The 27,731-nt window shown below is 45.6% G+C and overlaps 1 protein-coding gene across 1 annotated transcript in view; it reads left to right on the top strand.

The window, feature by feature from the left end:
* Positions 1 to 26,976, top strand: part of LOC135570747 (PDZ and LIM domain protein 7-like) — a gene marked incomplete at its 3' end in the record, with an annotated part of 53,891 nt that extends 26,915 nt beyond the window's left edge. The window contains exons 3-4 of the mRNA XM_065016703.1: positions 17,270 to 17,421; positions 26,727 to 26,976. Of these exons, the coding sequence (XP_064872775.1) occupies positions 17,270 to 17,421; positions 26,727 to 26,976 (402 nt within the window). The remainder of the gene's footprint in view (positions 1 to 17,269; positions 17,422 to 26,726) is intronic.
* Positions 26,977 to 27,731: the final 755 nt, after the last annotated feature.

Here is a 27,731-nt window from a genome sequence, read left to right as displayed (position 1 = left end):
CCCTCTAGATCAGCCCTGTTACTGACTAGATATCCTCCTAGTCTTCCCTCTAGATCAGCCCTGTTACTGACTAGATATCCTCCTAGTCTTCCCTCTAGATCAGCCCTGTTACTGACTAGATATCCTTTCCTTTAGATCAGCCCTGTTACTGACTAGATATCATCCTCGTCTTCCCTCTAGATCAGCCCTGTTACTGACTAGATATCCTTCCCCTTAGATCAGCCCTGTTACTGACTAGATATCCTTTCCTTTAGATCAGCCCTGTTACTGACTAGATATCATCCTAGTCTTCCCTCTAGATCAGCCCTGTTACTGACTAGATATCCTCTAGATCAGCCCTGTTTCTGACTAGATATCCTCTAGATCAGCCCTGTTACTGACTAGATATCCTCTAGATCAGCCCTGTTACTGACTAAATATCCTATCCTCTAGATCAGCCCTGTTACTGACTAGATATCCTCTAGATCAGCCCTGTTACTGACTAGATATCCTATCCCTTAGATCAGCCCTGTTACTGACTAGATATCCTATCCTCTAGATCAGCCCTGTTACTGACTAGATATCCTCCTAATCTTCCCTCTAGATCAGCCCTGTTACTGACTAGATATCCTCCTAGTCTTCCCTCTAGATCAGCCCTGTTACTGACTAGATATCCTATCCTTTAGATCAGCCCTGTTACTGACTAGATATCCTTTCCTTTAGATCAGCCCTGTTACTGACTAGATATCCTCTAGATCAGCCCTGTTACTGACTAGATATCCTTTCCTCTAGATCAGCCCTGTTACTGACTAGATATCCTCTAGATCAGCCCTGTTACTGACTAAATATCCTTTCCTTTAGATCAGCCCTGTTACTGACTAGATATCCTTTAGATCAGCCCTGTTACTGACTAGATATCCTATCCTTTAGATCAGCCCTGTTACTGACTAGATATCCTTTCCTTTAGATCAGCCCTGTTACTGACTAGATATCCTCCTAGTCTTCCCTCTAGATCGGCCCTCTTACTGACTAGATATCATCATAGTCTTCCCTCTAGATCAGCCCTGTTACTGACTAGATATCCTCCTAGTCTTCCCTCTAGATCAGCCCTCTTACTGACTAGATATCATCATAGTCTTCCCTCTAGATCAGCCCTGTTACTGACTAGATATCCTCATAGTCTTCCCTCTAGATCAGCCCTGTTACTGACTAGATATCCTCCTAGTCTTCCCTCTAGATCAGCCCTGTTACTGACTAGATATCCTCTAGATATCCTCTAGATCCCTGTTACTGACTAGATATCCTCCTAGTCTTCCCTCTATATCAGTCCTGTTACTGACTAGATATCCTTCCCCTTAGATCAGCCCTGTTACTGACTAGATATCCTCTAGATCAGCCCTGTTACTGACTAGATATCCTTTCCTTTAGATCAGCCCTGTTACTGACTAGATATCCTTCCCCTTAGATCAGCCCTGTTACTGACTAGATATCATCCTCGTCTTCCCTCTAGATCAGCCCTGTTACTGACTAGATATCCTTCCCTTTAGATTAGCCCTGTTACTGACTAGATATCCTTCCCCTTAGATCAGCCCTGTTACTGACTAGATATCATCCTCGTCTTCCCTCTAGATCAGCCCTGTTACTGACTAGATATCATCCTCGTCTTCCCTCTAGATCAGCCCTGTTACTGACTAGATATCCTATCCTTTAGATCAGTCCTGTTACTGACTAGATATCCTTCCCCTTAGATCAGCCCTGTTACTGACTAGATATCCTTTCCTTTAGATCAGCCCTGTTACTGACTAGATATCCTTTCCTCTAGATCAGCCCTGTTACTGACTAGATATCCTTCCCCTTAGATCATCCATGTTACTGACTAGATATCCTTTCCTCTAGATCAGCCCTGTTACTGACTAGATATCCTATCCTTTAGATCAGCCCTGTTACTTACTAGATATCCTCATAGTCTTCCCTCTAGATCAGCCCTCTTACTGACTAGATATCATCATAGTCTTCCCTCTAGATCAGCCCTGTTACTGACTAGATATCCTCCTAGTCTTCCCTCTAGATCAGCCCTGTTACTGACTAGATATCCTTCCCCTTAGATCAGCCCTGTTACTGACTAGATATCATCCTCGTTTTCCCTCTAAATCAGCCCTGTTACTGACTAGATATCCTTCCCTTTAGATTAGCCCTGTTACTGACTAGATATCCTTCCCCTTAGATCAGCCCTGTTACTGACTAGATATCATCCTCGTCTTCCCTCTAGATCAGCCCTGTTACTGACTAGATATCCTTCCCCTTAGATCAGCCCTGTTACTGACTAGATATCCTTTCCTTTAGATCAGCCCTGTTACTGACTAGATATCCTTTCCTCTAGATCAGCCCTGTTACTGACTAGATATCCTTCCCCTTAGATCATCCCTGTTACTGACTAGATATCCTTTCCTCTAGATCAGCCCTGTTACTGACAAGATATCCTATCCTTTAGATCAGCCCTGTTTCTGACTAGATATCATCCTCGTCTTCCCTCTAGATCAGCCCTGTTACTGACTAGATATCCCCCTAGTCTTCCCTCTAGATCATCCATGTTACTGACTAGATATCCTTTCCTCTAGATCAGCCCTGTTACTGACTAGATATCCTATCCTTTAGATCAGCCCTGTTACTGACTAGATATCATCCTCGTCTTCCCTCTAGATCAGCCCTGTTACTTACTAGATATCCTCATAGTCTTCCCTCTAGATCAGCCCTCTTACTGACTAGATATCCTTCCCTTTAGATTAGCCCTGTTACTGACTAGATATCATTTCCTCTAGATCAGCCCTGTTACTGACTAGATATCATTTCCTTTAGATCAGCCCTGTCACTGACTAGATATCCTTTCCTTTAGATCAGCCCTGTTACTGACTAGATATCATCCTCGTCTTCCCTCTAGATCAGCCCTGTTACTGACTAGATATCATCCTCTTCTTCCCTCTAGATCAGCCCTGTTACTGACTAGATATCCTTTCCTTTAGATCAGCCTTGTTACTGACTAGATATCCTTCCCTTTAGATCAGCCCTGTTACTGACTAGATATCATCCTAGTCTTCCCTCTAGATCAGCCCTGTTACTGACTAGATATCCTCCTAGTCTTCCCTCTAGATCAGCCCTGTTACTGACTAGATATCCTCCTAGTCTTCCCTCTAGATCAGCCCTGTTACTGACTAGATATCCTTTCCTTTAGATCAGCCCTGTTACTGACTAGATATCATCCTCGTCTTCCCTCTAGATCAGCCCTGTTACTGACTAGATATCCTTCCCCTTAGATCAGCCCTGTTACTGACTAGATATCCTTTCCTTTAGATCAGCCCTGTTACTGACTAGATATCATCCTAGTCTTCCCTCTAGATCAGCCCTGTTACTGACTAGATATCCTCTAGATCAGCCCTGTTTCTGACTAGATATCCTCTAGATCAGCCCTGTTACTGACTAGATATCCTCTAGATCAGCCCTGTTACTGACTAGATATCCTATCCTCTAGATCAGCCCTGTTACTGACTAGATATCCTCTAGATCAGCCCTGTTACTGACTAGATATCCTGTCCCTTAGATCAGCCCTGTTACTGACTAGATATCCTATCCTCTAGATCAGCCCTGTTACTGACTAGATATCCTCCTAATCTTCCCTCTAGATCAGCCCTGTTACTGACTAGATATCCTCCTAGTCTTCCCTCTAGATCAGCCCTGTTACTGACTAGATATCCTATCCTTTAGATCAGCCCTGTTACTGACTAGATATCCTTTCCTTTAGATCAGCCCTGTTACTGACTAGATATCCTCTAGATCAGCCCTGTTACTGACTAGATATCCTTTCCTCTAGATCAGCCCTGTTACTGACTAGATATCCTCTAGATCAGCCCTGTTACTGACTAAATATCCTTTCCTTTAGATCAGCCCTGTTACTGACTAGATATCCTTTAGATCAGCCCTGTTACTGACTAGATATCCTATCCTTTAGATCAGCCCTGTTACTGACTAGATATCCTTTCCTTTAGATCAGCCCTGTTACTGACTAGATATCCTCCTAGTCTTCCTCTAGATCGGCCCTGTTACTTACTAGATATCCTCATAGTCTTCCCTCTAGATCAGCCCTCTTACTGACTAGATATCATCATAGTCTTCCCTCTAGATCAGCCCTGTTACTGACTAGATATCCTCCTAGTCTTCCCTCTAGATCAGCCCTGTTACTGACTAGATATCCTTCCCTAGATCAGCCCTGTTCTGACTTCCTCTAGATCAGCCCTGTTACTGACTAGATATCCTCCTAGTCTTCCCTCTATATCAGTCCTGTTACTGACTAGATATAGATCAGCCCTGTTACTGACTAGATATCCTCTAGATCAGCCCTGTTACTGACTAGATATCCTTTCCTTTAGATCAGCCCTGTTACTGACCAGCCCTGTTACTGACTAGATATCATCCTCGTCTTCCCTCTAGATCAGCCCTGTTACTGACTAGATATCCTTCCCTTTAGATTAGCCCTGTTACTGACTAGATATCCTTCCCCTTAGATCAGCCCTGTTACTGACTAGATATCATCCTCGTCTTCCCTCTAGATCAGCCCTGTTACTGACTAGATATCATCCTCGTCTTCCCTCTAGATCAGCCCTGTTACTGACTAGATATCCTATCCTTTAGATCAGTCCTGTTACTGACTAGATATCCTTCCCCTTAGATCAGCCCTGTTACTGACTAGATATCCTTTCCTTTAGATCAGCCCTGTTACTGACTAGATATCCTTTCCTCTAGATCAGCCCTGTTACTGACTAGATATCCTTCCCCTTAGATCATCCATGTTACTGACTAGATATCCTTTCCTCTAGATCAGCCCTGTTACTGACTAGATATCCTATCCTTTAGATCAGCCCTGTTACTGACTAGATATCATCCTCGTCTTCCCTCTTGATCAGCCCTGTTACTTACTAGATATCCTCATAGTCTTCCCTCTAGATCAGCCCTCTTACTGACTAGATATCATCATAGTCTTCCCTCTAGATCAGCCCTGTTACTGACTAGATATCTTCCTAGTCTTCCCTCTAGATCAGCCCTGTTACTGACTAGATATCCTTCCCCTTAGATCAGCCCTGTTACTGACTAGATATCATCCTCGTTTTCCCTCTAAATCAGCCCTGTTACTGACTAGATATCCTTCCCTTTAGATTAGCCCTGTTACTGACTAGATATCCTTCCCCTTAGATCAGCCCTGTTACTGACTAGATATCATCCTCGTCTTCCCTCTAGATCAGCCCTGTTACTGACTAGATATCCTTCCCCTTAGATCAGCCCTGTTACTGACTAGATATCCTTTCCTTTAGATCAGCCCTGTTACTGACTAGATATCCTTTCCTCTAGATCAGCCCTGTTACTGACTAGATATCCTTCCCCTTAGATCATCCCTGTTACTGACTAGATATCCTTTCCTCTAGATCAGCCCTGTTACTGACTAGATATCCTATCCTTTAGATCAGCCCTGTTACTGACTAGATATCATCCTCGTCTTCCCTCTAGATCAGCCCTGTTACTGACTAGATATCCTCCTAGTCTTCCCTCTAGATCAGCCCTGTTTCTGACTAGATATCATCCTCGTCTTCCCTCTAGATCAGCCCTGTTACTGACTAGATATCCCCCTAGTCTTCCCTCTAGATCATCCATGTTACTGACTAGATATCCTTTCCTCTAGATCAGCCCTGTTACTGACTAGATATCCTATCCTTTAGATCAGCCCTGTTACTGACTAGATATCATCCTCGTCTTCCCTCTAGATCAGCCCTGTTACTTACTAGATATCCTCATAGTCTTCCCTCTAGATCAGCCCTCTTACTGACTAGATATCATCCTCGTCTTCCCTCTAGATCAGCCCTGTTACTGACTAGATATCCTTCCCTTTAGATTAGCCCTGTTACTGACTAGATATCCTATCCTTTAGATCAGCCCTGTTACTGACTAGATATCCTTTCCTCTAGATCAGCCCTGTTACTGACTAGATATCATTTCCTTTAGATCAGCCCTGTCACTGACTAGATATCCTTTCCTTTAGATCAGCCCTGTTACTGACTAGATATCATCCTCGTCTTCCCTCTAGATCAGCCCTGTTACTGACTAGATATCATCCTCTTCTTCCCTCTAGATCAGCCCTGTTACTGACTAGATATCCTTTCCTTTAGATCAGCCTTGTTACTGACTAGATATCCTTCCCTTTAGATCAGCCCTGTTACTGACTAGATATCATCCTAGTCTTCCCTCTAGATCAGCCCTGTTACTGACTAGATATCCTCCTAGTCTTCCCTCTAGATCAGCCCTGTTACTGACTAGATATCCTCCTAGTCTTCCCTCTAGATCAGCCCTGTTACTGACTAGATATCCTTTCCTTTAGATCAGCCCTGTTACTGACTAGATATCATCCTCGTCTTCCCTCTAGATCAGCCCTGTTACTGACTAGATATCCTTCCCCTTAGATCAGCCCTGTTACTGACTAGATATCCTTTCCTTTAGATCAGCCCTGTTACTGACTAGATATCATCCTAGTCTTCCCTCTAGATCAGCCCTGTTACTGACTAGATATCCTCTAGATCAGCCCTGTTTCTGACTAGATATCCTCTAGATCAGCCCTGTTACTGACTAGATATCCTCTAGATCAGCCCTGTTACTGACTAGATATCCTATCCTCTAGATCAGCCCTGTTACTGACTAGATATCCTCTAGATCAGCCCTGTTACTGACTAGATATCCTATCCCTTAGATCAGCCCTGTTACTGACTAGATATCCTATCCTCTAGATCAGCCCTGTTACTGACTAGATATCCTCCTAATCTTCCCTCTAGATCAGCCCTGTTACTGACTAGATATCCTCCTAGTCTTCCCTCTAGATCAGCCCTGTTACTGACTAGATATCCTATCCTTTAGATCAGCCCTGTTACTGACTAGATATCCTTTCCTTTAGATCATCCCTGTTACTGACTAGATATCCTCTAGATCAGCCCTGTTACTGACTAGATATCCTTTCCTCTAGATCAGCCCTGTTACTGACTAGATATCCTCTAGATCAGCCCTGTTACTGACTAAATATCCTTTCCTTTAGATCAGCCCTGTTACTGACTAGATATCCTTTAGATCAGCCCTGTTACTGACTAGATATCCTATCCTTTAGATCAGCCCTGTTACTGACTAGATATCCTTTCCTTTAGATCAGCCCTGTTACTGACTAGATATCCTCCTAGTCTTCCCTCTAGATCGGCCCTGTTACTTACTAGATATCCTCATAGTCTTCCCTCTAGATCAGCCCTCTTACTGACTAGATATCATCATAGTCTTCCCTCTAGATCAGCCCTGTTACTGACTAGATATCCTCCTAGTCTTCCCTCTAGATCAGCCCTGTTACTGACTAGATATCCTTCCCCTTAGATCAGCCCTGTTACTGACTAGATATCCTCTAGATCAGCCCTGTTACTGACTAGATATCCTCCTAGTCTTCCCTCTATATCAGTCCTGTTACTGACTAGATATCCTTCCCCTTAGATCAGCCCTGTTACTGACTAGATATCCTCTAGATCAGCCCTGTTACTGACTAGATATCCTTTCCTTTAGATCAGCCCTGTTACTGACTAGATATCCTTCCCCTTAGATCAGCCCTGTTACTGACTAGATATCATCCTCGTCTTCCCTCTAGATCAGCCCTGTTACTGACTAGATATCATCCTCGTCTTCCCTCTAGATCAGCCCTGTTACTGACTAGATATCCTATCCTTTAGATCAGTCCTGTTACTGACTAGATATCCTTCCCCTTAGATCAGCCCTGTTACTGACTAGATATCCTTTCCTTTAGATCAGCCCTGTTACTGACTAGATATCCTTTCCTCTAGATCAGCCCTGTTACTGACTAGATATCCTTCCCCTTAGATCATCCATGTTACTGACTAGATATCCTTTCCTCTAGATCAGCCCTGTTACTGACTAGATATCCTATCCTTTAGATCAGCCCTGTTACTGACTAGATATCATCCTCGTCTTCCCTCTAGATCAGCCCTGTTACTTACTAGATATCCTCATAGTCTTCCCTCTAGATCAGCCCTCTTACTGACTAGATATCATCATAGTCTTCCCTCTAGATCAGCCCTGTTACTGACTAGATATCCTCCTAGTCTTCCCTCTAGATCAGCCCTGTTACTGACTAGATATCCTTCCCCTTAGATCAGCCCTGTTACTGACTAGATATCATCCTCGTTTTCCCTCTAAATCAGCCCTGTTACTGACTAGATATCCTTCCCTTTAGATTAGCCCTGTTACTGACTAGATATCCTTCCCTTTAGATTAGCCCTGTTACTGACTAGATATCCTTCCCCTTAGATCAGCCCTGTTACTGACTAGATATCATCCTCGTCTTCCCTCTAGATCAGCCCTGTTACTGACTAGATATCCCCCTAGTCTTCCCTCTAGATCAGCCCTGTTACTGACTAGATATCCTTTCCTCTAGATCAGCCCTGTTACTGACTAGATATCCTCCTAGTCTTCCCTCTAGATCAGCCCTGTTTCTGACTAGATATCCTTCCCTTTAGATCAGCCCTGTTACTGACTAGATATCCTCCTAGTCTTCCCTCTAGATCAGCCCTGTTACTAACTAGATATCCTTTAGATCAGCCCTGTTACTGACTAGATATCCTCCTAGTCTTCCATCTAGATCAGCCCTGTTACTGACTAGATATCCTTCCCCTTAGATCAGCCCTGTTACTGACTAGATATCATCCTCGTCTTCCCTCTAGATCAGCCCTGTTACTGACTAGATATCCTTCCCTTTAGATTAGCCCTGTTACTGACTAGATATCCTTTCCTTTAGATCAGCCCTGTTACTGACTAGATATCATCCTCGTCTTCCCTCTAGATCAGCCCTGTTACTGACTAGATATCCTTTCCTTTAGATCAGCCCTGTTACTGACTAGATATCATCCTCGTCTTCCCTCTAGATCAGCCCTGTTACTGACTAGATATCCTCCTAGTCTTCCCTCTAGATCAGCCCTGTTACTGACTAGATATCATCCTTGTCTTCCATCTAGATCAGCCCTGTTTCTGACTAGATATCCCCCTAGTCTTCCCTATAGATCAGCCCTGTTTCTGACTAGATATCCTTCCCCTTAGATCAGCCCTGTTACTGACTAGATATCCTTTCCTTTAGATCAGCCCTGTTACTGACTAAATATCCTTTAGATCAGCCCTGTTATTGACTAGATATCCTCTAGATCAGCCCTGTTACTGACTAGATATCATTTCCTCTAGATCAGCCCTGTTACTGACTAGATATCCTATCCCTTAGATCAGCCCTGTTACTGACTAGATATCCTTTCCTTTAGATCAGCCCTGTTACTTACTAGATATCCTCATAGTCTTCCCTCTAGATCAGCCCTTTTACTGACTAGATATCCTTTCCTTTAGATCAGCCCTGTTACTGACTAGATATCCTTTCCTCTAGATCAGCCCTGTTACTGACTAGATATCCTCCCCTTTAGATCAGCCCTGTTACTGACTAGATATCCTCCTAGTCTTCCCTCTAGATCAGCCCTGTTACTGACTAGATATCCTTTAGATCAGCCCTGTTACTGACTAGATATCCTTCCCTCTAGATCAGTCCTGTTACTGACTAGATATCCTTTCCTTTAGATTAGCCCTGTTACTGACTAGATATCCTATCCTCTAGATCAGCCCTGTTACTGACTAGATATCCTTTCCTCTAGATCAGCCGTTACTGACTAGATATCCTTTCCTCTAGATCAGCCCTGTTACTGACTAGATATCCTTCCCTCTAGATCAGTCCTGTTACTGACTAGATATCCTTTCCTTTAGATCAGCCCTGTTACTGACTAGATATCCTATCCTCTAGATCAGCCCTGTTACTGACTAGATATCCTTTCCTCTAGATCAGCCCTGTTACTGACTAGATATCCTTCCCTTTAGATCAGCCCTGTTACTGACTAGATATCCTCCTAGTCTTCCCTCTAGATCAGCCCTGTTACTGACTAGATATCCTTTCCTTTAGATCAGCCCTGTTACTGACTAGATATCCTTTCCTCTAGATCAGCCCTGTTACTGACTAGATATCCTTTCCTTTAGATCAGTCCTGTTACTGACTAGATATCCTTTCCTCTAGATCAGCCCTGTTACTGACTAGATATCCCCCTAGTCTTCCCCTTTGGATCAGCTTTACATGTGTGTCTTGGAACCATATTTGAATAAGGACAGTATCATTTGGCTGATTAGATTGTTGTTTCTCAGAGAGAGGAAGTGGTAGATTATTACATTTCACTTGTATTTATGTAGCTGTACTTTTGGGTTGAACTGAAAGGCTGAAGTATGTGGGGTTTCATCGGTTGAACTGAAAGGCTGAAGAATGTGGGGTTTCATGGGTAATCGTAATGTTTTCTTGTGTCTGTGACCGGCATTAATAGACCAAGGTGTTGTTGCTGTGTGAGTTACTGTCCTGTGTTGCTGTGTGAGTTAGCGTCTCTGTCCTGTGTTGTTGCTGTGTGAGTTAGCGCCCCTGTCCTGTGTTGTTGCTGTGTGAGTTAGTGTTGTTGCTGTGTGAGTTAGCGCCCCTGTTCTGTGTTGTTGCTGTGTGAGTTACTGTCCTGTGTTGCTGTGTGAGTTAGCGTCTCTGTCCTGTGTTGTTGCTGTGTGAGTTAGCGCCCCTGTCCAGTGTTGTTGCTGTGTGAGTTAGCGCCCCTGTCCTGTGTTGTTGCTGTGTGAGTTAGCGCCCCTGTCCTGTGTTGTTGCTGTGTGAGTTAGCGCCCCTGTCCTGTGTTGTTGCTGTGTGAGTTAGCGCCCCTGTCCTGTGTTGTTGCTGTGTGAGTTAGCGCCCCTGTCCTGTGTTGTTGCTGTGTGAGTTAGCGCCCCTGTCCTGTGTTGTTGCTGTGTGAGTTAGCGCCCCTGCCCTGTGTTGTTGCTGTGTGAGTTAGCGCCCCTGTCCTGTGTTGTTGCTGTGTGAGTTAGCGCCCCTGTCCTGTGTTGTTGCTGTGTGAGTTAGCGCCCCTGTGTTGTTGCTGTGTGAGTTAGCGTCCCTGTGTTGTTGCTGTGTGAGTTAGCGTCCCTGTGTTGTTGCTGTGTGAGTTAGCGTCTCTGTCCTGTGTTGTTGCTGTGTGAGTTAGCGTCTCTGTCCTGTGTTGTTGCTGTGTGAGTTAGCGTCTCTGTCCTGTGTTGTTGCTGTGTGAGTTAGCGTCTCTTTCCTGTGTTGTTGCTGTGTGAGTTAGCGTCCCTGTGTTGTTGCTGTGTGAGTTAGCGTCTCTGTCCTGTGTTGTTGCTGTGTGAGTTAGCGCCCCTGTGTTGTTGCTGTGTGAGTTAGCGCCCCTGTGTTGTTGCTGTGTGAGTTAGCGTCTCTGTCCTGTGTTGTTGCTGTGTGAGTTAGCGCCCCTGTCCTGTGTTGTTGCTGTGTGAGTTAGCGCCCCTGTCCTGTGTTGTTGCTGTGTGAGTTAGCGCCCCTGTCCTGTGTTGTTGCTGTGTGAGTTAGCGCCCCTGTCCTGTGTTGTTGCTGTGTGAGTTAGTGCCCCTGTCCTGTGTTGTTGCTGTGTGAGTTAGCGCCCCTGTCCTGTGTTGTTGCTGTGTGAGTTAGCGCCCCTGTCCTGTGTTGTTGCTGTGTGAGTTAGCGTCCCTGTGTTGTTGCTGTGTGAGTTAGCGTCCCTGTGTTGTTGCTGTGTGAGTTAGCGTCCCTGTGTTGTTGCTGTGTGAGTTAGCGTCTCTGTCCTGTGTTGTTGCTGTGTGAGTTAGCGTCTCTGTCCTGTGTTGTTGCTGTGTGAGTTAGCGTCTCTGTCCTGTGTTGTTGCTGTGTGAGTTAGCGCCCCTGTGTTGTTGCTGTGTGAGTTAGCGCCCCTGTGTTGTTGCTGTGTGAGTTAGCGCCCCTGTGTTGTTGCTGTGTGAGTTAGCGCCCCTGTGTTGTTGCTGTGTGAGTTAGCGCCCCTGTCCAGTGTTGTTGCTGTGTGAGTTAGCGCCCCTGTCCTGTGTTGGTGCTGTGTGAGTTAGCGCCCCTGTCCAGTGTTGTTGCTGTGTGAGTTAGCACCTCTGTGTTGTTGCTGTGTGAGTTAGCGTCCCTGTGTTGTTGCTGTGTGAGTTAGCGTCTCTGTTCTGTGTTGTTGCTGTGTGAGTTAGCGTCTCTGTTCTGTGTTGTTGCTGTGTGAGTTAGCGTCTCTGTTCTGTGTTGTTGCTGTGTGAGTTAGCGCCTCTGTTCTGTGTTGTTGCTGTGTGAGTTAGCGCCTCTGTGTTGTTGCTGTGTGAGTTAGCGCCCCTGTGTTGTTGCTGTGTGAGTTAGCGCCCCTGTCCTGTGTTGTTGCTGTGTGAGTTAGCGCCCCTGTCCTGTGTTGTTGCTGTGTGAGTTAGCACCTCTGTGTTGTTGCTGTGTGAGTTAGCGCCCCTGTCCTGTGTTGTTGCTGTGTGAGTTAGCGTCTCTGTTCTGTGTTGTTGCTGTGTGAGTTAGCGTCTCTGTTCTGTGTTGTTGCTGTGTGAGTTAGCGCCTCTGTTCTGTGTTGTTGCTGTGTGAGTTAGCACCTCTGTGTTGTTGCTGTGTGAGTTAGCGCCCCTGTGTTGTTGCTGTGTGAGTTAGCGCCCCTGTCCTGTGTTGTTGCTGTGTGAGTTAGCGCCCCTGTCCTGTGTTGTTGCTGTGTGAGTTAGCGCCCCTGTCCTGTGTTGTTGGTGTGTGAGTTAGCGCCCCTGTGTTGTTGCTGTGTGAGTTAGAGCCCCTGTCCTGTGTTGTTGCTGTGTGAGTTAGAGCCCCTGTCCTGTGTTGTTGCTGTGTGAGTTAGCGCCCCTGTCCTGTGTTGTTGCTGTGTGAGTTAGCGCCCCTGTCCTGTGTTGTTGCTGTGTGAGTTAGCGCCCCTGTCCTGTGTTGTTGCTGTGTGAGTTAGCGTCTCTGTGTTGTTGCTGTGTGAGTTAGCGTCCCTGTGTTGTTGCTGTGTGAGTTAGCGTCTCTGTCCTGTGTTGTTGCTGTGTGAGTTAGCGTCTCTGTCCTGTGTTGTTGCTGTGTGAGTTAGCGTCTCTGTCCTGTGTTGTTGCTGTGTGAGTAGCGTCTCTGTCCTGTGTTGTTGCTGTGTGAGTTAGCGTCTCTGTCCTGTGTTGTTGCTGTGTGAGTTAGCGCCCCTGTGTTGTTGCTGTGTGAGTTAGCGCCCCTGTGTTGTTGCTGTGTGAGTTAGCACCCCTGTCCTGTGTTGTTGCTGTGTGAGTTAGCGCCCCTGTCCTGTGTTGTTGCTGTGTGAGTTAGCGCCCCTGTGTTGTTGCTGTGTGAGTTAGAGCCCCTGTCCTGTGTTGTTGCTGTGTGAGTTAGAGCCCCTGTCCTGTGTTGTTGCTGTGTGAGTTAGCGCCCCTGTCCTGTGTTGTTGCTGTGTGAGTTAGCGCCCCTGTCCTGTGTTGTTGCTGTGTGAGTTAGCGCCCCTGTGTTGTTGCTGTGTGAGTTAGCGTCCCTGTGTTGTTGCTGTGTGAGTTAGCGTCTCTGTTCTGTGTTGTTGCTGTGTGAGTTAGCGTCTCTGTTCTCTGTTGTTGCTGTGTGAGTTAGCGCCTCTGTTCTGTGTTGTTGCTGTGTGAGTTAGCACCTCTGTGTTGTTGCTGTGTGAGTTAGCGCCCCTGTGTTGTTGCTGTGTGAGTTAGCGCCCCTGTGTTGTTGCTGTGTGAGTTAGCGCCCCTGTGTTGTTGCTGTGTGAGTTAGCGCCCCTGTCCTGTGTTGTTGCTGTGTGAGTTAGCGCCCCTGTGTTGTTGCTGTGTGAGTTAGAGCCCCTGTCCTGTGTTGTTGCTGTGTGAGTTAGAGCCCCTGTCCTGTGTTGTTGCTGTGTGAGTTAGCGCCCCTGTCCTGTGTTGTTGCTGTGTGAGTTAGCGCCCCTGTGTTGTTGCTGTGTGAGTTAGCGTCCCTGTGTTGTTGCTGTGTGAGTTAGCGTCCCTGTGTTGTTGCTGTGTGAGTTAGCGTCCCTGTGTTGTTGCTGTGTGAGTTAGCGTCTCTGTCCTGTGTTGTTGCTGTGTGAGTCAGCGTCTCTGTCCTGTGTTGTTGCTGTGTGAGTTAGCGTCTCTGTCCTGTGTTGTTGCTGTGTGAGTTAGCGTCTCTGTCCTGTGTTGTTGCTGTGTGAGTTAGCGCCCCTGTGTTGTTGCTGTGTGAGTTAGCGTCTCTGTCCTGTGTTGTTGCTGTGTGAGTTAGCGCCCGCTTCAGTGTTGTTGCTTTGTGAGTTAGCGCCCCTGTGTTGTTGCTGTGTGAGTTAGCGCCCCTGTGTTGTTGCTGTGTGAGTTAGCGTCTCTGTTCTGTGTTGTTGCTGTGTGAGTTAGCGTCTCTGTTCTGTGTTGTTGCTGTGTGAGTTAGCGCCTCTGTTCTGTGTTGTTGCTGTGTGAGTTAGCGCCTCTGTTCTGTGTTGTTGCTGTGTGAGTTAGCGCCTCTGTTCTGTGTTGTTGCTGTGTGAGTTAGCGCCCCTGTCCTGTGTTGTTGCTGTGTGAGTTAGCGCCCCTGTCCTGTGTTGTTGCTGTGTGAGTTAGCGCCCCTGTCCTGTGTTGTTGCTGTGTGAGTTAGCGCCCCTGTGTTGTTGCTGTGTGAGTTAGAGCCCCTGTCCTGTGTTGTTGCTGTGTGAGTTAGAGCCCCTGTCCTGTGTTGTTGCTGTGTGAGTTAGCGCCCCTGTCCTGTGTTGTTGCTGTGTGAGTTAGCGCCCCTGTCCTCTGTTGTTGCTGTGTGAGTTAGCGCCCCTGTGTTGTTGCTGTGTGAGTTAGCGTCCCTGTGTTGTTGCTGTGTGAGTTAGCGTCCCTGTGTTGTTGCTGTGTGAGAGTTCTGTTGTTGCTGTGTGAGCGTCCTGTGTTGTTGCTGTGTGAGTTAGCGTCCCTGTGTTGTTGCTGTGTGAGTTAGCGTCTCTGTCCTGTGTTGTTGCTGTGTGAGTTAGCGCTCTGTCCTGTGTTGTTGCTGTGTGAGTTAGCGCCCCTGTGTTGTTGCTGTGTGAGTTAGCGTCCCTGTGTTGTTGCTGTGTGAGTTAGCGTCCCTGTGTTGTTGCTGTGTGAGTTAGCGTCCCTGTGTTGTTGCTGTGTGAGTTAGCGTCTCTGTCCTGTGTTGTTGCTGTGTGAGTTAGCGTCTCTGTCCTGTGTTGTTGCTGTGTGAGTTAGCGCCCCTGTGTTGTTGCTGTGTGAGTTAGCGCCCCTGTGTTGTTGCTGTGTGAGTTAGCACCCCTGTCCTGTGTTGTTGCTGTGTGAGTTAGCGCCCCTGTCCTGTGTTGTTGCTGTGTGAGTTAGCGCCCCTGTGTTGTTGCTGTGTGAGTTAGCGTCCCTGTGTTGTTGCTGTGTGAGTTAGCGTCTCTGTTCTGTGTTGTTGCTGTGTGAGTTAGCGTCTCTGTTCTGTGTTGTTGCTGTGTGAGTTAGCGCCTCTGTTCTGTGTTGTTGCTGTGTGAGTTAGCACCTCTGTGTTGTTGCTGTGTGAGTTAGCGCCCCTGTGTTGTTGCTGTGTGAGTTAGCGCCCCTGTCCTGTGTTGTTGCTGTGTGAGTTAGCGCCCCTGTCCTGTGTTGTTGCTATGTGAGTTAGCGCCCCTGTCCTGTGTTGTTGCTGTGTGAGTTAGCGCCCCTGTGTTGTTGCTGTGTGAGTTAGAGCCCCTGTCCTGTGTTGTTGCTGTGTGAGTTAGAGCCCCTGTCCTGTGTTGATGCTGTGTGAGTTAGCGCCCCTGTCCTGTGTTGTTGCTGTGTGAGTTAGCGCCCCTGTCCTGTGTTGTTGCTGTGTGAGTTAGCGCCCCTGTGTTGTTGCTGTGTGAGTTAGCGTCCCTGTGTTGTTGCTGTGTGAGTTAGCGTCCCTGTGTTGTTGCTGTGTGAGTTAGCGTCTCTGTCCTGTGTTGTTGCTGTGTGAGTTAGCGTCTCTGTCCTGTGTTGTTGCTGTGTGAGTTAGCGTCTCTGTCCTGTGTTGTTGCTGTGTGAGTTAGCGTCTCTGTCCTGTGTTGTTGCTGTGTGAGTTAGCGCCCCTGTCCTGTGTTGTTGCTGTGTGAGTTAGCGCCCCTGTCCTGTGTTGTTGCTGTGTGAGTTAGCGCCCCTGTCCTGTGTTGTTGCTGTGTGAGTTAGCGCCCCTGTGTTGTTGCTGTGTGAGTTAGAGCCCCTGTCCTGTGTTGTTGCTGTGTGAGTTAGCGCCCCTGTCCTGTGTTGTTGCTGTGTGAGTTAGCGCCCCTGTCCTGTGTTGTTGCTGTGTGAGTTAGCGCCCCTGTCCTGTGTTGTTGCTGTGTGAGTTAGCGCCCCTGTGTTGTTGCTGTGTGAGTTAGCGTCCCTGTGTTGTTGCTGTGTGAGTTAGCGCCCCTGTGTTGTTGCTGTGTGAGTTAGCGTCTCTGTCCTGTGTTGTTGCTGTGTGAGTTAGCGCCCCTGTCCAGTGTTGTTGCTCTGTGAGTTAGCGCCCCTGTCCTGTGTTGTTGCTGCGTGAGTTAGCGTCCCTGTGTTGTTGCTGTGTGAGTTAGCGCCCCTGTGTTGTTGCTGTGTGAGTTAGCGCCCCTGTCCAGTGTTGTTGCTGTGTGAGTTAGCGCCCCTGTCCAGTGTTGTTGCTGTGTGAGTTAGCGTCTCTGTTCTGTGTTGTTGCTGTGTGAGTTAGCGTCTCTGTTCTGTGTTGTTGCTGTGTGAGTTAGCGCCTCTGTTCTGTGTTGTTGCTGTGTGAGTTAGTGTCTCTGTCCTGTGTTGTTGCTGTGTGAGTTAGCGTCTCTGTTCTGTGTTGTTGCTGTGTGAGTTAGCGTCTCTGTTCTGTGTTGTTGCTGTGTGAGTTAGCGCCTCTGTTCTGTGTTGTTGCTGTGTGAGTTAGCGTCTCTGTCCTGTGTTGTTGCTGTGTGAGTTAGCGCCCCTGTCCTGTGTTGTTGCTGTGTGAGTTAGAGCCCCTGTCCTGTGTTGTTGCTGTGTGAGTTAGCCCCCCTGTTCTGTGTTGTTGCTGTGTGAGTTAGCGCCCCTGTGTTGTTGCTGTGTGAGTTAGCGCCCCTGTGTTGTTGCTGTGTGAGTTAGCGCCCCTGTGTTGTTGCTGTGTGAGTTAGCGCCCCTGTTCTGTGTTTTTTGCTGTGTGAGTTAGCGTCCCTGTGTTGTTGCTGTGTGAGTTAGCGCCCCTGTCCTGTGTTGTTGCTGTGTGAGTTAGCGTCCCTGTGTTGTTGCTGTGTGAGTTAGCGCCCCTGTGTTGTTGCTGTGTGAGTTAGAGCTCCTGTCCTGTGTTTTTGCTGTGTGAGTTAGCGCCCCTGTTCTGTGTTGTTGCTGTAAAGAAAATAAAGTGTAATCTTAAAGTTGAGAACAACAATCCCATTCCCCTCTCCCTCTACAGCTGACCCCCGGGGGTAAGGCCACCCAGGCCGGTGTGGGCGTGGGAGATTGGGTGGTGTCCATCGGGGAGACCAACGCAGAAGACATGACCCATGTGGAGGCACAGAACAAGATCAGAGCAGCAGAGGAGTCTCTCACCCTCACCCTCAGCAAGTAAGATAATATAACTAGACCGTACTGTATACACCAGACTCACCCTCAGTAATATAACTAGACCGTACTGTAAACACTATACTCACCCTCAGTAATATAACTAGACCGTACTGTAAACACTATACTCACCCTCAGTAATATAACTAGACCATACTGTAAACACTATACTCACCCTCAGTAATATAACTAGACCGTACTGTATACACTATACTCACCCTCAGTAATATAACTAGACCGTACTGTATACACTATACTCACCCTCAGTAATATAACTAGACCATACTGTAAAGACTATACTCACCCTCAGTAATATAACCTGACCGTACTGTAAACACTATACTCACCCTCAGCATGATACTGTATATACCATACTGTATATACCATACTGTATATACTGTATATACCATACTGTATATACTATATATACTGTATATACTGTATATACTATATATACTGTATATACTATACTGTATATACCATACTGTATATACTATATATACTGTATATACCATACTGTACTCCCTCTCAGCAAGTAAGATAATACTAATATACCATACTACTTACCCATGGCAAGTAGGAATACGACTCTACTGTACTCACCCACTGTACCATACCAGAATATACCATGCATCCTAAACCATAAAACACACAAATAAAACACACAATATCATGATTGAACCCACAACACCAGAACACACAGCAGTGACCCCCCCCACCCCCCACCCTTAGCAGGTAGCTAGCAAGACCAGACCCCCACAGGAAGACAAAAAGCATGATTTTAAACTGAACGCGGCACAGAGTGGCTCATGTGATATCTTGATTTGCTAATTCAATTGGAAAATCCATTGAAGGAGATTAAAGTCACTTTGTTGCTAAATTAAGGCAAGAGAGAAGCAAATGTCATTTGACTGAGTTATTTTGATCTGGGGTTGGGTGAATTGCTAATCAAATTGTATTGGTCACATGGTTAGCAGATGTTATTGGTCACGTGGTTAGCAGATGTTATTGGTCACATGGTTGGCAGATGTTATTGGTCACATGGTTGGCAGATGTTATTGGTCACATGGTTGGCAGATGTTATTGGTCACATGGTTACCAGATGTTATTGGTCACATGGTTACCAGATGTTATTGGTCACATGGTTACCAGATGTTATTGGTCACATGGTTACCAGATGTTATTGGTCACATGGTTACCAGATGTTATTGGTCACATGGTTACCAGATGTTATTGGTCACATGGTTACCAGATGTTATTGGTCACATGGTTACCAGATGTTATTGGTCACATGGTTAGCAGATGTTATTGGTCACATGGTTAGCAGATGTTATTGGTCACATGGTTAGCAGATGTTATTGGTCACATGGTTAGCAGATGTTATTGGTCACATGGTTAGCAGATGTTATTGGTCACATGGTTAGCAGATGTTATTGGTCACATGGTTGGTTGGCAGATGTTATTGGTCACATGGTTAGCAGATGTTATTGGTCACATGGTTAGCAGATGTTATTGGTCACATGGTTAGCAGATGTTATTGGTCACATGGTTAGCAGATGTTATTGGTCACATGGTTAGCAGATGTTATTGGTCACATGGTTAGCAGATGTTATTGGTCACATGGTTAGCAGATGTTATTGGTCACATGGTTAGCAGATGTTATTGGTCACATGGTTACCAGATGTTATTGGTCACATGGTTGGCAGATGTTATTGGTCACATGGTTGACAGATGTTATTGGTCACATGGTTAGCAGATGTTATTGGTCACATGGTTACCAGATGTTATTGGTCACATGGTTGGCAGATGTTATTGGTCACATGGTTGGCAGACGTTATTGGTCACATGGTTGGCAGATGTTATTGGTCACATACAGATGTTATTGGTCACATGGTTGGCAGATGTTATTGGTCACATGGTTGGCAGACGTTATTGGTCACATGGTTGGCAGATGTTATTGGTCACATACAGATGTTATTGGTCACATGGTTGGCAGATGTTATTGGTCACATGGTTGGCAGATGTTATTGGTCACATGCAGATGTTATTGGTCACATGGTTAGCAGATGTTATTGGTCACATGCAGATGTTATTGGTCACATGGTTGGCAGATGTTATTGGTCACATGGTTGGCAGATGTTATTGGTCACATGCAGATGTTATTGGTCACATGGTTAGCAGATGTTATTGGTCACATGCAGATGTTATTGGTCACATGGTTGGCAGATGTTATTGGTCACATGGTTGGCAGATGTTATTGGTCACATGGTTGGCAGATGTTATTGGTCACATGGTTACCAGATGTTATTGGTCACATGGTTACCGGATGTTATTGGTCACATGCAGATGTTATTGGTCACATGGTTGGCAGATGTTATTGGTCACATGGTTAGCAGATGTTATTGGTCACATGGTTGGCAGATGTTATTGGTCACATGGTTACCAGATGTTATTGGTCACATGGTTACCAGATGTTATTGGTCACATGGTTACCAGATGTTATTGGTCACACACATGGTTGGCAGATGTTATTGGTCACACACATGGTGTTAGCAGATGTTATTGGTCACATGGTTAGCAGATGTTATTGGTCACATGGTTAGCAGATGTTATTGGTCACATGGTTAGCAGACGTTATTGGTCACATGGTTAGCAGATGTTATTGTGAGTGTAGGGAAATGCTTCTCGATCCGACTGTGCAGCAGCACTATCTAACAGGTAATATCTAACAATTCCACAACAAAACCTAATATCTAACAATCTAGTAAAGGAATGGGATGAGAATATATAAGTATAAAATATATGGATGAGCAGTGACCAGAGTGACTAAGTCGCTCTGGATAAGAGCGTCTGCTAAATGACTTAAATGTAAATGTAAATGTAATAGTGAAGGATACAGTATATACATGTGAGATGAGTAATGTGAGATATGTAAACATTGTTGAAGTGGCATAATTAAAGTGACTAGTGTTCCATTTTTATTAAATTGACCAATGAGCACCTCCTAATCCAGATAACATACCTGCTACCGACAGTTGTTTAATCCTCCTAGAATCTCTCAGAGTAAACTATTTACAATGTCAAGCCAACAGCTATTTTATACCATAGAAAAGGGGGTCTCTACTGGAGCTAGATAGTACTGTTGTTGAGGGGGTCTCTACTGGAGCTAGAGAGTACTGTTGGTGAGGGGGTCTCTACTGGAGCCAGAGAGTACTGTTGGTGAGGGGGGTCTCTACTGGAGCTAGATAGTACTGTTGGTGAGGGGGTCTCTACTGGAGCTAGATAGTACTGTTGGTGAGGGGGTCTCTACTGGAGCTAGATAGTACTGTTGGTGAGGGGGAGGTCTCTACTGGAGCTAGATAGTACTGTTGGTGAGGGGGGTCTCTACTGGAGCTAGATAGTACTGTTGGTGAGGGAGGGTCTACTGGAGCTAGATAGTACTGTTGGTGAGGGAGGGTCTACTGGAGCTAGATAGTACTGTTGGTGAGGGGGTCTCTACTGGAGCTAGATAGTACCGTTGGTGAGGGGGGTCTCTACTGGAGCTAGATAGTACTGTTGGTGAGGGGGTCTCTACTGGAGCTAGATAGTACTGTTGGTGAGGGGGGTCTCTACTGGAGCTAGATAGTACTGTTGGTGAGGGGGGTCTACTGGAGCTAGATAGTACTGTTGGTATGTAGGGGGTTCTACTGGAGCTAGATAGTACTGTTGGTGAGGGGGTCTACTGGAGCTAGATAGTACTGTTGGTGAGGGAGGGAGTCTCTACTGGAGCTAGATAGTACTGTTGGTGAGGGGGTCTCTACTGGAGCTAGATAGTACTGTTGGTGAGTGGGGGGTTCTACTGGAGCTAGATAGTACTGTTGGTGAGTGGGGGGTCTCTACTGGAGCTAGATAGTACTGTTGGTGAGTGGGGGGTCTCTACTGGAGCTAGATAGTACTGTTGGTGAGTGGGGGGTTCTACTGGAGCTAGATAGTACTGTTGGTGAGTGGGGGGTTCTACTGGAGCTAGATAGTACTGTTGGTGAGTGGGGGGGGTTCTACTGGAGCTAGATAGTACTGTTGGTGAGTGGGGGGGGTTCTACTGGAGCTAGATAGTACTGTTGGTGAGTGGGGGGGGTTCTACTGGAGCTAGAGCTCATCAGGGGATGAAATGAGAGACAGTAACGACCTCATCGGGGGATGAGAGGAGAGACCGTAACGACCTCATCGGGTGAAAGACCATCGTTTTTTTTTTTTTGATTCAGGGTCACGTTCAGATTGTTTTCAAATTTGGGAGAGTACTATTCAAAAAACTGCCTGGCCAAAACAGGATATAATCAAAACACATTTCAACAAGTTGGTGGAAAGTAATGAAGTCACCCTGTGCCAACACCTCTTTAAACTAACGTTGTGCTTGTCCTTATTTTTTCTCTCTAGCTGAGACTGACAGTGTGTGTGTGTGTGTGTGTGTGTGTTCGGTCCTATGTGGCTTAATGGGTAGAGAACGGCATTTGTAATGCCAGGGTTGTGGGTTCGATTCCCACTGGGGACTACCGGTAGTATGAAAATGTATGCGCTCACTTATATAAGTCGCTCTGGATAAAAGTGTTTAACTGTAATGTGTGTCTGTGCTACACACTGTTGACGATGTTGTGAATATATGGGTCACCTCTGTTGACGATGTTGTGAATATATGGGTTGATGATGTTGTTAATATATGGGTCACCGCTGTTGACGATGTTGTGAATATATGGGTCAGCGCTGTTGACGATGTTGTGAATATATGGGTCACCGCTGTTGATGATGTTGTGAATATATGGGTCACCTCTGTTGACGATGTTGTGAATATATGGGTCACCTCTGTTGACGATGTTGTGAATATATGGGTCACCTCTGTTGACGATGTTGTGAATATATGGGTCACCTCTGTTGATGATGTTGTGAATATATGGGTCACCTCTGTTGACGATGTTGTGAATATATGGGTCACCTCTGTTGACGATGTTGTGAATATATGGGTCACCTCTGTTGACGATGTTGTGAATATATGGGTCACCTCTGTTGACGATGTTGTGAATATATGGGTCACCTCTGTTGACGATGTTGTGAATATATGGGTCACCACTGTTGATGTCGTTGTGAATATATGGGTCACCGCTGTTGATGATGTTGTGAATATATGGGTTGATGATGTTGTTAATATATGGGTCGCCACGGTTGACGATGTTGTGAATATATGGGTCACCACTGTTGATCATGTTGTGAATATATGGGTTGATGATGTTGTTAATATATGGGTCACCACTGTTGATGATGTTGTGAATATATGGGTCACCTCTGTTGATGATGTTGTGAATATATGGGTCACCACTGTTGATCATGTTGTGAATATATGGGTTGATGATGTTGTTAATATATGGGTCACCACTGTTGATCATGTTGTGAATATATGGGTTGATGATGTTGTTAATATATGGGTCACCACTGTTGATCATGTTGTGAATATATGGGTTGATGATGTTGTTAATATATGGGTCACCACTGTTGATGATGTTGTGAATATATGGGTCACCTCTGTTGATGATGTTGTTAATATATGGGTCACCACTGTTGAGGATGTTGTGAATATATGGGTCACCACTGTTGATGATGTTGTGAATATATAGGTCACCACTGTTGATGATGTTGTGAATATATGGGTCACCACTGTTGATGATGTTGTGAATATATGGGTCACCACTGTTGATGATGTTGTGAATATATGGGTCACCACTGTTGATGATGTTGTGAATATATGGGTTGATGATGTTGTTAATATATGGGTCACCACGGTTGATGATGTTGTTAATATATGGGTTGATGATGTTGTTAATATATGGGTCACCACTGTTGATGATGTTGTTAATATATGGGTCACCACTGTTGATGATGTTGTGAATATATGGGTCACCACTGCATTCTTTGTTTGATGTGTGATTCTCAGTTGTAGGTGACGCTTGTAATTGATTAGGCAGATCTGTATTAGTCAGAGTGAATCTGTTTATATCACACTAGACAGACGTCCTCTGTCTGTCTCTCTCTCTCACCCAACGCCTTCTAAAGAACTATTGTAAATGACTCATTCCTCCTCCTTCCCATGACACTCACCCCCCTCTTTCTCACCTCTTCCTCACACCCCTCTCTCCCTCACACCCCTTCTCTCCCTCACACCCCTTCTCTCCCTCACCCACCCCTCTTCCTCACCCCTCTCTTCCTCACCCCTCTGTCACAACAGACAATAAGCTGCTCCTGTTGCGTTGCGTTAGGCTGAAACATATCTCTTAATGCTGGATGTGAGCTGTTCTATCCTCTGTCTCTCAGGGTTTGGAGGGCTTCCACAGTTTGGTTTTCAGATGAGTTAGGAGGACAGTTTTATGACTGAACGATGGTGTATTGGTTTCGGTTTTGATTTGTGGCCTAGTTTTATATTCCATGGATCTGATAAAGTATTATACATGTTTTAGAATGTGGTCCTTTTTGTAGCTCAGTCGGTAGATTTATGGAGCCTTGTAACGCCAGGGCAGTGGGTTCGATTCCCGGGACCATCCCATACGTAAAGTGTATGAACACACGAGTCTAAGTCGTTTTTGGATGAAAGCATCTGCTAAATGCTAAATATAAACGGAAAAAGAAACAATGGTACTGAATTACATTTCATGTCATATTAAAATCAATTCATCAGACCCTAATCTATGGATTTCACATGACTGGGAATACAGATATACATCTGTTGGTCACAGATGCTTTAATAAGGTAGGGCAGTGGATCAGAAACAGTCAGTATCTGGTATGACAACCATTTGCTTTCATGCAGCCCGACATATCCTTCGCATATAGAGTTGATTGTGGCCTTTTTTAATGTTGGCCCACTCAATTGTCATTTACAATAGTTCTTTAGAAGGCGTTGGGTAGCCTGGGGCAGCAGGGTAGCCTAGGGTAGCCCAGGGTAGCCTAGTGGTTAGAGCTTTGGACTAGTAACCGGAAGCTTGCAAGTTCAAACCCCCGAGCTGACAAGGTACAAATCTGTCGTTCTGCCCCTGAACAAGGCAGTTAACCCACTGTTCCTAGGCCGTCATTGAAAATAAGAATTTGTTCTTAACTGACTTGCCTAGTTAAATAAGGGTACAATTAAAAATGTAGAAAATAAAAAAATTGCTGTGCTGCTGGATATTTGCTGGATATTGGCAGGAACTGGAACACACTGTCATACACATCGATCCAGAACATCCCGAACATGCTCAATGGGGGACATGTCTGGTGAGTAAGCCTCTAAAATGGCGTTGGAGGCGGCTTATGGTAGAGAAATTAATTTTAAATTCTCTGGCAACAGTTCTGGTGGACATTCCTGCAGTCTGCATGCCAAATGCACGCTCCCTCAAAACTTTAGACATCTGTGGCATTGTGCACATTTTAGAGTGGCCATTTATTGTCCCCAACACAAGGTGCACCTGTGTACTGATCATGCTGTTTAATCAGCTTCTTGATATGTCCAGTGGATGTGTTATCTTGGCAAAGGAGAAATCTGTTTTAGAATTAGGCTGTAAAATAACAATGTTGAAAAAAGGGAGGTGGTCTCTGTGTGTGAGTGAACTCAGAAAAAAGAAACATCCTCTCACTGTCAACTGGATTTATTCTCAGCAAACTTAACATGTGTAAATATTTGTATGAACAAAGCAAGATTCAACAACTGAGACATAAACTGAACAAGTTCCACAGACATGTGACTAACAGAAATTGAATAATGTGTCCCTGAATAAAGGGGGGGGGGTCAAAATTAAAAGTAACAGTCAGTATCTGGTGTGGCCACCAGCTGCATTAAGTACTGCAGTGCATCTCCTCCTCATGGACTGCACCAGATTTGCCAGTTCTTGCTGTGAGATGTTACCCCACTCTTCCACCAAGGCATCTGCAAGTTCCCAGACATTTCTGGAGGGAATGGCCCTAGCCCTCACCCTCCGATCCAAAAGGTCCCAGACGTACTCAGTGGGATTGAGATCCGGGCACTTCGCTGGCCATGGCAGAACACTGACATTCCTGTCTTGCAGGAAATCACACACAGTCCGACCATCACCCCTGGTGAGACAAAACCGCGACTTGTCAGTGAAGAGCACTTTTTGCCAGTCATGTCTGGTCCAGCGACGGTGGGTTTTGTTGTTGCCGGTGATGTTGTTGCCGGTGATGTCTGGTGAGGACCTGCCTTACAACAGGCCTACAGGCCCTCAGTCCAGCCTCTAGCAGCCTATTGAGGACCTGCCTTACAACATGCCTACACGCCCTCAGTCCAGCCTCTGTCTGCAATAGGCTGAGAATCTGAGCACTGATGAAGGGATTGTGCGTTCCTGGTGTAACTCAGGCAGTAGTTGCCGTCCTGTACCTTCCCCCCAGGTGTGATGTTCAGATGTACTGATCCTGTGCAGGTGTTGTTACATGTGGTCTGCCACTGCGAGGACAATCAGCTGTCTGTCCTGTCTCCCTGTAGCGCTGTCTTAGGCCTCTCACAGTACAGACATTGCAATTTATTGCCCTGGCCACATCTGCAGTCCTCATGCCTCCTTGCAGCATGCCTAAGGAACGTTCACGCAGATGAGCAGAGACCCTGGACATCTTTCTTTTGGTGTTTTTCAGAGTCAGTAGAACGGTCTCTTTCGGGTCCTAAGTTTTCATAACTGTGACCTTAATTGCCTACCGTCTGTAAGCTGTTAGTGTCTTAACGACCGTTCCACAGGTGCATGTTCTTCATGTTTCTTTTTTGCTGAGTTTATGTAGAATTTTTTTGTGGACAATCTTTTGGCCATGTTTTTTATTTTATTTACGTGTGTGTGTGATTGTACACACTACCATTCAAATGTTTGGGGTCACTTAGAAATTGTTGTTTTTGAAAGAAAAGCAAATAGATAAGAAAAACAGTGTAGACATTGTTCATGTTGAGAATGACTTGTAGCTGGAAACGTCAGCATTTTAATGGAATGTCTACTTAGGTGTACAGAGGCCCATTATCAGCAACCTTCAAAAGGCTAATTGATCATTAGAAAACCTTTTTTCAAATATGTTAGCACAGCTGAAAATGTTTGTGCTTATTTAAAGAAGCAATTAAACTGGCCATCTTTAGACTAGTTGAGTATCTGTACCATCAGCATTTGTGGGATCGATTACAGGCTCAAAATGGCCAGAAACAAAGACCTTTTCTTCTGAAACTCGTCAGTCTATTATTGTTCTGAGAAATGAAGGCTATTCCATGTGAGAAATTACCAAACTGAAGATCTTGTTCAACACTGTGTTCTACTCCCTTCACAGAACAGAGCAAACTGGCTCTAACCAGAATAGAAAGAGGAGTGGGAGGCCCCAGTGCACAACTGAGCAAGAGGACAGGTACATTAGAGTGTCTAGTTTGAGAAATGGACTCCTCACAAGTCCTCAAGTGGCAGCTTCATTAAATAGTACTCGTAAAACACCCATCTCAACGTCAACAGTGAAGAGGCGACTCAGGGATGCTGGCCTTCTAGGCAGAGTTCCTCTGTCCAGTCTCAACATCAACAGAGAAGAGGTAACTCCGGGAAGCTGGCCTTCTAGGCAGAGTTCCTCATTCCAGTGTCTGTGTTCTTTTGCCCATCTTAATCTTTTCTTTTTATTGGCCAGTCTGAGATATGGCTTTTTCTTTGCAACTCTGCCTAGAAGGCCAGAATCCCGGGGGTCGCCTCTTCACTGTTGACGTTGAGACTGGTGTTTTGCCTCACTAATGCTCATGTGGCTGAATGGAAGAAAGTCCCTTCAGCAATGTTCCAACATCTAGTGGAAAGCCTTCCCAGTAGAGTGGAGGCTGTTATAGCAGCAATGTTCCAACCTCTAGTGGAAAGCCTTCCCAGTAGAGTGGAGGCTGTTATAGCAGTAATGTTCCAACATCTAGTGGAAAGCCTTCCCAGAAGAGTGGAGGCTGTTATAGCAGCAATGTTCCAACATCTAGTGGAAAGCCTTCGCAGAAGAGTGGAGGCTGTTATAGCAGCAATGTTCCAACATCTAGTGGAAAGCCTTCCCAGAAGAGTGGAGGCTGTTATAGCAGCAAAGGGGGGAGAACCAACTCCATATTTAATGCCCGTGGAATGAGTTGTACCGCGAGCAGGTGTCCACATATTTATTGGCCATAGAGAACTTTGAAGTGAGGTAGAAGAACATAGTGGGGTGTGCTTTTTGTAGTCCACTATATAGGGAATATGGTGCCATTTTGGACTCAACCAGTGGAAAGTGTACAGCCTAGTGAAGGAACTAGCTTTACCCAGTAATCTATCACTGATCATCTAGAGA

Source organism: Oncorhynchus nerka, unplaced genomic scaffold (assembly GCF_034236695.1).
Source record: "Oncorhynchus nerka isolate Pitt River unplaced genomic scaffold, Oner_Uvic_2.0 unplaced_scaffold_898, whole genome shotgun sequence".
Taxonomy (NCBI): Eukaryota; Metazoa; Chordata; class Actinopteri; order Salmoniformes; family Salmonidae; genus Oncorhynchus; species Oncorhynchus nerka.
This window is presented reverse-complemented; position numbering and strand designations above follow the sequence as displayed.